Genomic DNA, 13,790 nt, shown 5'->3' with positions numbered 1-13,790 from the left:
CGTTGTTCTCTAGTAAACATTTCAACGCATAAGTTCAGTTTCTTTGATATATATGAAATCCTTATAAGTAAAAATTTATCTTCGATTGTGAACAAGATCATTATACTATTAATAGGAAATTTAGAGGTTACACTGATTATTACAGGTTACAAGATATAGTCAACAAGAGAGTGATAATCTGACAACACAAACCCACCCACATCCATAGCTGGATAAACTTAGCAAACCAAACACAAGACATGGAAGCAAGAAAATTAATCGAACCATTGTGCTCGATATCCTTGTTATAGGTAACATAAAAAAGGTTAGTTCCTTTTTGTCCTAGTCTAGGAAATTCATAAGCTACTGTGCCTTTTCTTTTTGGTAAAGATCAACTATTGTGGTTGATCTTATGGAGGATGGAGATGACCTTAGAACTTGTCAAAGGCTTCTCCTGATAATCATCTAGGCCAGCATCCATAAATTCTTGTATTTCTTGCTCGAGGAAACGTGTTGATACGCCTACAATAATGCTATGTATGCCCAGGGCACGGAGTTCCCTTGTTGCCTGCCGTAAATAAGAGAAAAAATGTTTTGTAACTTTGCTTTGATACTATGAAATTGCTTTGATACTTTGAAACATGAGTTTGGTTAAATCTCCTAGGAATGAAATCATGCTAAAAAATGTATTGTACTTAATATTGAATGGTTAATATTCGATATACCTCAATCCCATTCATGATAGGCATGTCCCTGTCCATCACAATAAGGTCAAACTTTTTGCCTGAACAATGAAGGGCAACAACTTCCTCTCCATTGGCAGCAACCTGGTTTTCGATTCCCAACTTACTCAAGAGCTTACTATGAATGGTTTTAATGATTCTATCATCATCGACAACAAGTGCAGTTATCTTGGTTCTGCCATTGCTTGTTGCCATCTCGTTTCTCTTGTTTAGTGCCAAACCACTTGAAGTTGATCTCCTATAGCTGCAGAACAAGCTATTATAAGGTCATAAATAGATGAAAATCATCAGATACGTTTTAAACTATCTACAAGATGTGATTATCCTTATTTAAGATGGCCATAATGAAAGACGTTTCCGCAGAATATTTGCAATGTTCTGCTGAGAAAGGATAACAACACACTGTAAAGATCTGCATGCATGCACCAATAATTCCAACCTGCTTTAGTTTTTCTCTTTTTCCCTCCTTAATAACAATTTTAGTTAATCAAATCTTATTACTCCTTGTAAGATAGCCAATGATTTGTTGTGTGAAACAACATTTTGAAAACAATATCATTTTCTTTCCCTTCGGGAGTTAGATATGCTAGCTCCTTTGCTTTGCATATCTGAATCACAATCTAGCATGTAATATGCTCTTGTTTGGCTAAAAGTTACCCATTATAAAATATTTCTCTTTCAATTATATCCAATATGGAATAATATAATACTTCAAGAGCAGATGATTATTGCATTTTTTTCAGGCTTCCATTCTAGTGACAACTTAAAAGTGAAGCAACTGCTAGATGTTTGATTAAGTTTCGGTAATCAATTAAACACCACAGATTTGCATGCCAGAATTGACGCAACCAATTCTACATATTCCTCTCTATATATACTAATTATTCATCATATCTTGGTTTAGACCTCTGTATTTAAACCTTTTCTAAAGACCGGTCCTCATCTTCTCATTAAAGTTGGAATTACTAGTGATTTATACAAGTTTGTTTTGTGCAGATGATGCCTAAACCCTAGCTGTGTATTCTACTGCTAAAGTTTTGTTCCGGATATACAAGTCATGGGGTGATGCTAATGTTCATAGAATATAGTACAAAATTGAAGTGGTGGGACGGTCAGGTTGTTGTAAACCAAACTGGAGCATGGATTGGCAAACAGTTTTTCCAAGAACCAAGTCAATCTCTCTTCCGTTATGCTAATTATATTAATGTTTTTCAAGTTGTTGATCAAGTAGTAGTTGCTGCTAATTAACTAAATGACTCGAATGTCAAGTGTGGCCTCATGTTTGATTTGTATCAAGGCTAGGCAACCATATTGTTTGTTAATTACTTGTTCAACCTTGCGTGAATAATCAGGCTTTACGACACCAATCGCAACCTCAAATCGACTCATGCGCTTATACTCTGAAAAGGGGCATTGAATATGAAGCCCAGAAACTGTTCGATGGAATGCCTCAAAGAAATGTTAAGTCATGAAACATCATAGTATCTGCCCACGTAAAATCTTAGAACTTAAGACAAGCGAAGGCCATATTTGATTCTGTTCCTGTTAGATTTGGTCACTTACAATTTATGTTATTGGGTTATACTAGCTTGGGTGGCTATTAAAGGAATGCCCTTGAATTGTTTGTTGAAATGGAAACGAAGAAGAAGTGAGATTGGGATTGATGAGTTTACTCTTACAATATAGCTAACTTTTATGCTAAGTTATGCAACTTGAATCATGGGAGGCAATTACATTCGTATACGGTGAAAACTGGCAATTATGAAAGTGACTTTGTGGTTGGTTCTTTAAATGACATGAATTATAAATGTCGGTGTTTTAAAGAAGCTCTTGGGTTTTTTTTTAAGATATATGAAAAAAAGGATTTTATTTGGTTTCGAAGAATGCAATGGTGTTAGCATTTTGTGCAGAAGGTGAAATTGAAATGGTTGGATTGGAAGAGAGGAGATTTAATGATTTTGCTACGTGAAATACATTGATTTCAGGTTATTTTCAAAATGGCTGTCAAGTTAAGCCATTGAAGTTGTTGTTTGTACGAGGGAGAATGGTGTTAAATGGAATGAGAATACTTTTGCTTAGCTTTTTGAGTGTTTGTGTTGATTTAAGAAACTTGAAGATTGGAAAAATAAAAACCATGCTAGTGTTGGAATATGAAGTATGCAGAGTAATTGCATTGCAATGGACTGGTGGTCCTAGAAGCTTGTAAGCTTTTTGAGCCAGTCGGAGAGAAGGATTCTATTGTTTAGACTGCCTTATTTACTGGTTATGTCAAATTGAAGGAATAGAGAGCTTCGAACTTTTAAGCAAATTTATTGCCAAGGAGGCTGTAATTCTTGATGCTTTGATCCTTGTCAGTATGCTTGGTGCAATTGCATTCCACGTCCAAGCTACACTTGGTCCTGGGACGCAAACTCATAGTTGTGTATTCAGAATTGTTGTTGAAATGGACATCAAGATGATGAAAGTTGGATGTCACATGCAACCCATGAGAAAGTTTTGCCAACAAGCTCCTCCATGTACATTTAATTGTTTGCGTGAATTTCATTTTTATGATATTGAACATTGTGTTGAAATAGTTTCATTGGTTTCTGCAAACAACAGAGATATTTTATTGTCTAAGTAATTTAATTTGTAATTCGGCTCTTTTTTTGTGTGTGTTCATATATATGCGTAGAAGTGTATTTTTTCCCCTTGAAACAGCTGTGTTTTTTTATTCACAGACCTCTCTTGCTCTTATCGTTTAACGTTGTGTTGAACTTGATTAAGAAGAAATATATTTACATAGAATTTGTTTGTATTTTTTTAAAAATAAAAAGCTTTAATTATTACAATTAGCCAACTAGTTTCATGCTAAAATTGCAACAAAATGTGAATCCTTTTCTTCTTCTTCTTTTCTTCACTCTAACTCGGTATAGTGAGAAGGCAGCAACTGCAGGTATCTGATCTTGATCTTATTCATGATGAAATAGGTAGGAATTGACTAATAAACTTGAAATCAGAATACTTCATGGTCATGTTGCTTGAGAGCTCGTACGTCTAATTGGCTGTGCTGCTTTTGTTCCCAAGGTTCTTTGATTTGGAGATGATCTCTATGAATTAAAGTTTTTGACTAGCTAGTTATGCTATGAAGATAATGAATAGTTTAAGAAACAAAAGATAACTTCACTCCAAGCTGAACTGGGAAGTGGTGTTATGACTTAATTGTTCTTTGTTCTGATTTTGATCATTATGAAGAATAAAAGAAACGCAACTCACAGTCAATATCCAAGTAAGGTTGGGTCTTACAACCATGTTTTCACAAGAAATCTAGAGGCACCGTCCATTAAAGAAGGCACTGCGTTTTACTACTGAAAGTTGATAAATTTATGAGGAGACAAGGAATTTGATTTCAACTATGGGCATGAACAGAACAAAAGAAACGCGACTCGCAATCAACACAGCAAAATACTGACATGCTAAAAAAGAATGGACTTTCACTGTTCAATTAACAGTGAAAGTCCATTTTGATTTTTCAATATTCATATTTTTCAGATTTGGTTCCTGTAATTTCAGTGAAAACTAAAAGAGAATGAGTTTCTCTATAGTCCATTTTGATCCCTCAGTATTCATGTGTTTCCAGATTTGATCGCTATAGTTTCAGTGAATTTTCATTTCAGTGAAAGCTAAAAGGAGAGTGGACATTCACTGTTCAGTTAACAGTGAAAGTCCATTTTGGTCCCTCAATATTCGTGTTCTTTAGTTTTGGCCTCCATAGATGTAATTTCATTTCAATGAAAACTAAAAGAGAATGGACTTCATTGTAGTCTATTTTGGTCCCTCTATATTCATGTTTTCTAGATTTGGCCCCTGTAGTTCTGGTGAAAACTAAAAGAGAACGAACTTTTGCTGTTCAATTAAATAGTGATAGTCCATTTTGGCCTCTCAATACTTGAGTGTTTTAGATTCTGTCCCCGTATTTTTAGTAAAATTTCCTTCTAATCCCTCAATTTGATAGTGAAAGTGCATTTTGGTCTCTTAATATTCATGCTCTCCATATTTGATACCCGTAGCTGCAATACAATTTCCTTTTGGTCCCTATATTTTTTATATTTTCATATTCGATCCCCATAGTTTTCAATGAAATTTAATTTTGGTCCCTTGTTTTCTTCATATTTTTTAGAGTCAGTCCATGTAGCTTTAGTTAACATGCATTTTAGTGCCTCAAATTCTCCAAGAATATATATGTTTTAATTATCACATAATCAAATGAAAAAACACCCACCCCGCGTCATCATGCGAATATATTAACTAATTTAAACTAATTATTTCGATCTACCCAGGACTCGATGATACATGAGCTTGGAAGATTAAAAATAAATAAATATAATGCTAATTATTCTTACCACTTTGCACATTTCTGCCCGAGACCTTGCATGGACTCTTCACTTGTTTTCTTTTTAACTCACGGGCTAGAAAAGCAAAATCAAAATTTTCAAGGGGCCAAAATCAAATATTTTGAGAGAGAAAAATAAGTCGAGGAAAAAGAAGAAGAGGAAAAGCTTCTTTTACGAGTCAAATTTAATTTAAAAAGATAAAAAAATTTAAGTTCCTTCAAAATCGCTTTTGTAATCCAAAAACAAAAACAACCAGGTCGTTATAATACTTAACCTGTGTCGCCAGATACCCATGTAACTTCAACAAAACGATGCCGTTTTAGCCCAATTCCTTAATTCCCACGTCGAATCAGACCGATCCTCACCTTAAAAACCAGAAAGACTTGAAACTCAAAAACAAGAAGGAAAAGCTTCGAATTTCAATACCGGTTCATTGATACAGATTACTGAAATGGAAGATGGCATAAACCCTCAAATTAAAGAAGATAAAGAAGAACCCCAAGAAGAAGAAAAACATGAGGGATCACAAACAAGCAGTGGATGGGGAGGGTGGGGTTTCTCTGCTTTCTCTGTTTTATCAGATCTTCAAAAGAAAGCTGAAGAGATCTCTCGCAATGTAAGTCTTTTTTTTTTTTTATCACTCAGTCATTCGCTCCCTTAAGTATTTGCTTTCTTTTTGGGTTAATGAAATCTGGGTTTGGATTTATTTGTTTTCTTTGGTGCTAGATCTGGTTTGTTATGGGGAAAAATGGTTTTATAGTTTAGAGTAGTACTTTTTATGATTTATTTTTATTTTGATTGTTTTTTTATTTTTCGATTTGGGTTTTCTGTTTTCGGTGAAAATGTAGTTATTTTAGTGATCACTTTTGTTTTTTAGTTTGTTTGTGCAAGTGAATGTGATCTTGGACTGATGGTGATTTTTTTTAACTCTATGGAAATATCTACTTTGTGATATTACACCTTTTTTTTCATCACCTTTTTAAGTTCTATGGAAATATCCACTTTATGGCAAAGCTAAATGTTAAAATCGTTTTGCTTGCGGGTTTGCAAATGGAAGTTTTCATCGGCAACGTTTGATCCCGTTTCTTCATTTGACCTTTTAATTTAATTTCTTAGGGCTTTAAGCCCCGATTCATACCAAAAAAACTTTAAACTATTTTGGGTTTCTTTCTATTCAAAGAATATGAAAAAGAAAGGTAAGTTTTGTTTTTCATGTTTAAGTGCCGTGTTCAATAAAACCTGACTTGGATGCAGCCACCAAGGTTTCTACTTGGTTTCCCATCTGTTGTGATATGATTGCTCAAAAGGATTAATTTTTTGATGAACAATTGAGTGTTTGTTTATGAATTACTGGGATTATGCAAAAGGTGGGATTTGGAATTGTTTTTTCCCCACAATATGTTGTCCTATTTATTTTGCATTTGCATTGTTGTTGGTGGATTTGGCTTGGATTTCTTTTAATAGTTACTCTGCGTGTGCAGGCTGCTGTGGTTGCAGAAAAGGCAGCAAAGAGCATCACAGATTTGAATATCGCTGAGGACTCAGAATCTTCAAAAGGGGAGCCAGAGGAAGAAGAATCTGCAAGTGATAAGGAAACCAAAGGTGAGGAAACTGAAGATGACAAGCTTCGGAAATCTGCTTTGGAGAAATTGGAAAAAGCAAGTGAGGATTCCATCCTTGGCCAGGCAAGTTACTTGCACATTGCTGTTTCAAATTTGACGTGTCATTGCAGTTCCACTGGACACAGTTATAACTATTTTTTTCTTGCATCTTCAAGTTCTATAACTTGCTTTGGCTTCTAGTCCCTTTACTTGACATCTGTTTCAAATTTTAATAAGTATCGCCTCACTCTCGTTTTCTTCACACGTTTTGAAGTTCTGCCTCATCATGTTACAGCTCTATTCTTGTGAATTTCTTCACTTGGCTGGTGCTAATATTTGTTTTACAGAATTGTCTTTTTTTTGCACATGGGTACTTGAAGTGCATTTCTTATTCATCTTTTTGTGATATTAGCTGCCTTGTTTAATTCTGCAAGCAGTATCATTTTTTCCCAACATTTTTAGGGCTTGAAGGTTCTTGATCACTCTGTGGAGAATTTGGCTTCAGGAGCTTGGCAGGCATTAGGAAGTGCATGGAAAGGGGGTTCTAATCTGGTTCAAAAGTAAGTTTCTTGATCATCACAGCTAAACTTTGTTATTTATGCAATTGAAAATCTCCTTTGTAATTGAGGGAAATTTATTAATGGTTAATCCTGAAAGCTTAACAGACTTTTCTTGTCTCTTTCCTTTCCAAACTCAATGTAGAAACTAGTTGAGAATAACAAATAGAGCTGCTATGGGGATTCTTTTTGGTGGTTGTTTCCTTTTTCAGCTTTTGTCTCTGCGGCTGTAAGCCTTGCCTCCATCTTTGTGCATGATATTAATTATAAATTTTGGTTTGATTGGAAGAAAAACCTAAACCATATAAGGATTCATTTACATATCTAGTCTTAACCATCCATTGGAAAGAGGAGTATATGAGGTCAGGATAAGATCCATAGGAAAATGCCATGAAAGGTAACAACATTTCATGAGATAAGGTCATGAAAGGTGTCTAAGTTTGCACCGGCCTATGAAATTTAAAGGAAAATAATGGTACAATTGTGAGAGCACCGCATTTTGGAAGAAAGGTAGCAACATTTTTGTTTTATGTATGCTCTTAGAACTCCTAACCCCCTCTCCTTATCTGAATTTTTTTATATATAAAAAAAAACAGAGAATAGGAAAGTGTAACTCGGGTGGTAAGCTGCTGTGAGATCCCATATTTCAACCCAGGTGTCTTATTTTCACTCTCTTTTTGTGCTTTTTTTCCCATGTCTTTCTTCAGGCTTGAGAATTCTGCTGTGAACCTTGCGGATTCAATTCAGCAAGGTAGCTTACCAGGATCAGCCGGTTCAGTTGCACCATCCTTACTTGAGGTCGTGAATCCCGTTGTTTAGCTCTTTTGTTTTTATTTTTTCCAAATTTCATTGTCGGTTACTCTAGCCATCACGTTGCAGACTGGAAAAGCTTTTACAGCAAAAGGAATGCAAGTACTTGAATATGTAGGCAAGGAAACCATGGATCTACTGATCACAGAGACTGGTATTGAAGTTGAGAAAAACACTAAGAACTCTGAAAAAGGAGCTGATGAGGATCATTTACTTGAGGAGATGACATTTGATCGGTGTTTCTATATATATGGAGGTCCAGAACAGTTGGAGGTCATTTCTTTAGCCTTTTACTTGAAACTTGCATTTGTTTGAATTGATAGTGAATATTGAAAGTGTTGGATTGTAATTCTATCAGGAGTTGGAGGCATTGTCCAACCATTATGCACTGCTATTCAACCGCAGAAAGGCTAAATTGTCATCAGAAGAGAAGTCTGCATATGATGGAAAGCTTAAACTGGTTCAGCAAATTTTTAGTTTAAGCACTGAAATGGATGCTGCAGAGTTTGAAAAAGGAAAGAAAATAGAGTCTGCAACTGAGGGAAGCAGCGACGAGATGAAAAATTTACATGATTCAAGCGTCAGCAAGGCTGCTGACATGGCTGCAGGGTAATTTTGCTTGACGCATACAAGATTTTTGTATTCAGTTTGGAAATTTAACATGTACTCTGTATTCTCTTCACAAGTCTTATTTATGAAGCTGTTTTGGGTTTCCAGGATTTTCAGTAGTGGCACTATTGTTTTCCTGTATTTAGTGTTGGTCCATTCCTCATTATCTTAGTCTTTTGATTTGTATATGTTCTACAACACACAACCTTGGTTTTTTGCTCATCGGTGTTTAAACTTGACGCTGCATGTTAGCTTTGTTATTTCATTGTAATCACTGGTTGCAAGGCAGATGTCACAAGATCCAATCATGAGTGGTGACAGTTGTCATTTGTCATTTGTCAACCACAGCAATAGAAATATGGCTGTCTGCTGTAGTTGAACTTCTTTTAGTTTTTGTTGTACACATGTCCTTGAAACTTTTCCTGTCATTTACAGGTTCACAAATGCTTTAGCAGGACAAGCTGTGAATGACATAATTCAAAGGACAGCTGGAAGACTTGAAACTCTTCACTCAGAGGGGGTCCATGTATGGAGATATCTTTTATTTATTTGTTTTTCTATGTTCACATTTCGTTTACTGTTTGAAGAAGGCAAAATATGATAAACTATGCATGCCTATGCAGAGACTCTCTGAAATGTGCTGTTCGGCAGTGTCTCAACTTCTGATGCTTGGTAAATCTGTCATATCCAATGCTAACAAAGTTCAGCAAGAAGATGCTGATGGGGATATTGTGGACATTGACTGGCCTGAAGATTCTGTTGAAAAAGCTAAGGTGATGCGCACCAAGGCAAGGTCAATGGCAGGATATGTGGAAGCAGTTTCCAACAGCTTTATCACAGGTAGATTTACAAGATTCCCCCAGCTCTAATCTTATTGCTATTTTCTCTATTTGAAGCAGTTTAGGCATCTTATTGAATCTCTACTTGATATGGTCTTTACATGATATGGCCCTCCAAATCTTTTAGCAGTTCAGGTTTGGTCCTGAAATCATTGACCCATGTAACAAGTTCTAAAGTTCTGCCATTTAGAATGAATGCTCCAATTTTCTGCTTTCTTGTTATTTAAATCTTTAGTTTTTTCAAATCCATCCAATTGGAAGAAATCACCGCTTGTAATAGGCATGTATAAACTTATCTAGCACTGAGCAGATGCATTGTTTGTAAGAACTGTCCATGTTGGATAACAGTCGGGTTCTGTTAACGAAAGGCCTTCCTACTAAGATCATTTAGGTATGCTATATGAGGGAAAGCCTGGCATTTTTGTGCGGAGAATATCATGGAGTTGACTTCTAGAAAAGAGAAGCATGCACATGTAGAATGTAATCATGTTGGTAATTTAGAAAATGGTTGTCTGGGTGTCTTGGTTTATTTAATTGTTGTCTTTTCTTTGGAATGAAAATATTTGGTCTTGGAAGTTCTATTCGAACCATCACAAGACTCATTAGAATGATGGCCGTCAAGTGGCATGCACATGATGGGTTTCAGGATATCTCCATTTATTGTCTATCTATTTCTTTATTCATATATTTTTTTTCCATTGTGGCATGGCGCATTGTCTACAGGTAAAAAAGATATGGATAGGTGATTTTATCTGATAGTTTGAGCTTATTATTTTGATCCAGGCCTCTCTGATGTAGCAGAAGCTTACGCAGCAGCCATAAACGGTGCTACTGCAGATTCCCATGAAAACTTCCAACAATCATCAATTCAGGACAAAGTCAATGTCTTCTCTGAACTTCTCCGCACTGACCGGACCACTGCAGTGAGCAAAATCCAGGATGGGCTCCAGTACTTGTCATATGTAGTCATTTCCACATCTATGCCTGCTGCTTGATCACTCGATTTCTACCAGTTTCTTTTTTCCTACATCCTCCTCCAACTTCTCGCTAGTTATGTTTGTAAATAGATAAATTCATCTTAAAATGGGTCTGGCTGTCTGATCCTAAATCAACGGATCCACGTTTAGCTTGAACATTCTTTTAGATCATTTAAGGGTTGAATTTGAATGCTAGCCTCAAAAGCTGAACAGTTTATATCCCATGTCAGACAATATAAGAACAACAAGAGAAATTGTTATGTTTGACATGAATTTGATTGGTTTATAATGAATCAGCAGTTAGGAGTCTTAATAAGATTTATAGACAATGTGGGACTTGGCAGTTTGCGCTGCTTTTTCATGATCTGTTTTTGCCTGAATGAGCCCCCCGATGCATACAATCTCTCGGGTCTATGGAAGTGAAGGGTTTACCTCTTGGCTTGAGAGTAACTATTCCCATGCTGCTTGTGCCATTTCAATTTTTAACTCTCATGAAAGTTTTTACTTAAGAACTGGAATGATGGTATGTATGTGCTGTGAAATGAATTGAGAAATATATGAACGGATAAATTATAGAAAAAAATTATTAATTATAATTAAAAATTGAAGTTAGAAATTGATTTTCATTATAAAAGGTAAAAGGTAGATGCTCGTCTAAGTATTTGATCCTTAGATGTGGGTAATTATTTTTTTTAATTCACGGTAATAAAAATGGATAATTATAAGAAAGATAATTATTAAAATTTTGGAGAAAATATATTTTTCTTAAGATAAAATTCTCTTCATGCACATTTTTTTATTAAAAAAAATTCTATAGATTTGAAATAAGAATGAAAAAATATATCACTTTAATCAAAACTCTATATTTTTATTCATGTGGTTTTTTCTTTTACTTTACAAAAACATATCTTTTTAAGTATTGTTTTTAAAATTAAAACTTCTCAATCTTAAAAGCAAGTTTTAATAAATAAATAAAACTCTAAATGGATAATTTTTAGGTAAATATATCAAAATAATATAAGAGTAATAAATTTGAGAAAAATCATATAAAAAATCTACAATAGAAGATAGATGTTTTATTTGCATTGAATGTTAATGAGGAACTATATTAAGAAAAAATCAAGCATATTAGCTTCATATATAAATATTAAAATTTTTTTGTTTATATTACTACATAGAACACTATTATTATTTGAAAACCATGACATAATTTGATAATTATTTAAATACTTTCTAATAAATTTATTTAATATGAATTTTATTAAAAATATATATAAAAATAAAGAGTCATTTAAAAAAAGAAAAAAGCTTAGACATGCCTAGAATCAAAATCATAAAGCCTAAATGACCGGTTTTTTTAGCTTTAAATTATTAATTTTTATATTTTTAAATTATTTTAATATATTAAAAAATTAAAAAAAATTATTTTAATATATTTTTAAATAAAAAATACTTGAAAAAAACAAATTTTACCGTACTACCATCGCTAAACAACTCTTCGCAACATTTTTCTTCGATCATTTGGGGGTAGTCTAATAAAATGTCTAGATTCAGTGCACCTGAAAGCCCCCTTTAACACACGTTCTCCTAGTTTCTGTTGCAAGAAACACAGGACCATTTGCTTCATAGTTCATACTAAGATTTATCTTGTACCATGGGAGATTTAGATTTGTCCTTCATTCAAGATCTTGAAAACAGGCCTACTGTCAAAGTCATAGAAGCTGAGGAAGTCCCGGTAATCGATTTCTTCACTTCAAGCCACGGAGACACCAAAGAAATTGTCTCAGAGATAGGAAATGCATGCAGGAAGTGGGGATTCTTTCAAGTAATTAACCATGGTGTACCTCTAGAGTTATCTAAAAGAATGGTGAAGATGGCGAAAGAGTTCTTTGATCAACCAATCGAGGAAAAAAAGAAGGTGAAGCGAGACGAAGGGAATTCTATGGGGTATCATGATAGTGAGCACACTAAGAATGTTAGGGACTGGAAGGAAGTGTTTGATTTCTCACTGGAAGATCCTAGACTTGTCCCAGCCATGGATAACCTAGATGATCAGGAATTGAGGACCATAAGTAATCGTTGGCCTCAGTACCCTACTGAATTTAGGTAACTTGCTTATTTTCCTACGAAATAGTAAGGCCAACACTCTCAGGATACTTTTATTAGTTAATTAGGGATGTGTCTATAACTATAATAATTGATATATAGATTTACTAGTCCTAAATTATCGAGCTGTTCGTTTAATATATACTCATAGAAGAATTGGTCAGTATGTTTGATCAGATATATTTTTTTTTATTTTGTATGATTGGTTTGTTTGTAAATCATTTTCCAATTAGTTCAGGTCTTACATCTACTAGTAGTTCTGGTCTTAATGTTGCTCTTCCACTAGATTGGGTGACCTAATAGATTATAGTCTTACCAGGAAAGCATGTCAGGAGTATTCTCGAGAAGTGGAGAAGCTTGGTTATAGGCTGTTGAAACTTGTTTCTTTGAGCTTAGGCTTGCCTGCTAACAGGCTAAATGGCTACTTCATTGACCAAACCAGCCTCTGTAGGATAAATCACTATCCTCCTTGCCCTAACCCCAACCTAGCTCTTGGGGTTGGTCGACACAAAGATTTCAGTGCCTTAACTGTCCTTGCTCAGGATGATGTTGGAGGATTGGAAATAAGACGAAAATCAGACGGTGAATGGATACCAGTTAAGCCAATTCCAGATGCATTTATCGTTAATGTCGGCGACATTATTCAGGCATGAAAATACAAAATACTGGCATTAATTGGCAGCTGAAATCTTGACTGTCAAGTTACATCTATAGTTCAAAGTACTAAATATATTGTTTCCTGAATCATTGAATTTGTTTGTATAGGTTTGGAGTAACGACACCTATGAGAGTGTGGAGCACAGGGTGGTAGTGAACACTGAGAAGGAAAGGTTCTCAATTCCAGTACTACTCTTACCTGCTCACCATGTCAACATCGAGCCACTGGAAGAGCTACTTAATGAGCAGAACCCTGCCAAATACCAACGATATAATTGGGGGAAGTTCTATGCTAGCAGAATCCGCGGTGATTACAAGAAACGGGATGTAGAAAATATCCAAATTCGTCATTTGAAAAAGTAACTTTCGTAGCTAGAGTGAGATTTACGAGTGTAGTTTATGTGCAGTAGCAACTTGGTTTAGCTTCTTTGTCTTAAGCTGACCAAGATGACATTCTGTAAAAATTTGGAAGAATAAATCAGTTTGCAATGTAGCAAGGGTCGTTCCTGCTAGGTAATACAAGATCCTTTACTGGTTAG

At 34.9% G+C, this 13,790-nt stretch overlaps 3 protein-coding genes across 3 annotated transcripts; 2 read left to right on the top strand and 1 right to left on the bottom strand.

Annotated features, from left to right (window-relative positions):
- Positions 1-370: 370 nt before the first annotated feature.
- Positions 371-917, bottom strand: LOC133680185 (two-component response regulator 24-like). The gene is made up of 2 exons (XM_062102997.1): positions 705-917; positions 371-547 (listed from the first exon to the last, which is right to left on the bottom strand). The coding sequence occupies exons 1-2, from the start codon at positions 915-917 to the stop codon at positions 371-373; spliced, it is 390 nt and encodes a 129-aa protein (XP_061958981.1).
- Positions 918-5,339: 4,422 nt separating this feature from the next.
- On the top strand, positions 5,340-10,817 carry LOC133680335 (uncharacterized). Its single transcript, XM_062103206.1, has 9 exons — positions 5,340-5,711; positions 6,577-6,780; positions 7,159-7,256; positions 7,961-8,051; positions 8,133-8,336; positions 8,422-8,672; positions 9,108-9,198; positions 9,296-9,512; positions 10,295-10,817. The coding sequence occupies exons 1-9, from the start codon at positions 5,547-5,549 to the stop codon at positions 10,504-10,506; spliced, it is 1,533 nt and encodes a 510-aa protein (XP_061959190.1). The 5' UTR covers positions 5,340-5,546; the 3' UTR covers positions 10,507-10,817.
- A 1,191-nt stretch (positions 10,818-12,008) lies between these two features.
- LOC133679797 (protein DMR6-LIKE OXYGENASE 2-like) lies at positions 12,009-13,744 on the top strand. Its single transcript, XM_062102495.1, has 3 exons — positions 12,009-12,594; positions 12,914-13,241; positions 13,360-13,744. The coding sequence occupies exons 1-3, from the start codon at positions 12,143-12,145 to the stop codon at positions 13,612-13,614; spliced, it is 1,035 nt and encodes a 344-aa protein (XP_061958479.1). The 5' UTR covers positions 12,009-12,142; the 3' UTR covers positions 13,615-13,744.
- The last annotated feature ends 46 nt before the right edge of the window (positions 13,745-13,790 follow it).

The sequence above is a fragment of the Populus nigra genome, chromosome 19 (genome assembly GCF_951802175.1).
Source record: "Populus nigra chromosome 19, ddPopNigr1.1, whole genome shotgun sequence".
Taxonomy (NCBI): Eukaryota; Viridiplantae; Streptophyta; class Magnoliopsida; order Malpighiales; family Salicaceae; genus Populus; species Populus nigra.
Note: the sequence above shows the minus strand (reverse complement) of the source record. Positions and strands in the feature narration are given on the sequence as shown.

Excerpts from the sequence above, each read along its gene's own strand:
- LOC133680185 (XM_062102997.1), bottom strand. The coding sequence starts at position 917 with ATGGCAACAAGCAATGGCAGAACCAAGATAACTGCACTTGTTGTCGAT. Across the intron at positions 548-704 it reads CTATCATGAATGGGATTGAG|GCAACAAGGGAACTCCGTGC; the intron begins GTATATCGAATA and ends TATTTACGGCAG.
- LOC133680335 (XM_062103206.1), top strand. The coding sequence starts at position 5,547 with ATGGAAGATGGCATAAACCCTCAAATTAAAGAAGATAAAGAAGAACCC. Across the intron at positions 8,052-8,132 it reads TTGCACCATCCTTACTTGAG|ACTGGAAAAGCTTTTACAGC; the intron begins GTCGTGAATCCC and ends ATCACGTTGCAG. Across the intron at positions 8,337-8,421 it reads GAGGTCCAGAACAGTTGGAG|GAGTTGGAGGCATTGTCCAA; the intron begins GTCATTTCTTTA and ends TAATTCTATCAG.
- LOC133679797 (XM_062102495.1), top strand. The coding sequence starts at position 12,143 with ATGGGAGATTTAGATTTGTCCTTCATTCAAGATCTTGAAAACAGGCCT. Across the intron at positions 12,595-12,913 it reads CAGTACCCTACTGAATTTAG|GAAAGCATGTCAGGAGTATT; the intron begins GTAACTTGCTTA and ends TAGTCTTACCAG. Across the intron at positions 13,242-13,359 it reads ATGTCGGCGACATTATTCAG|GTTTGGAGTAACGACACCTA; the intron begins GCATGAAAATAC and ends TTGTTTGTATAG.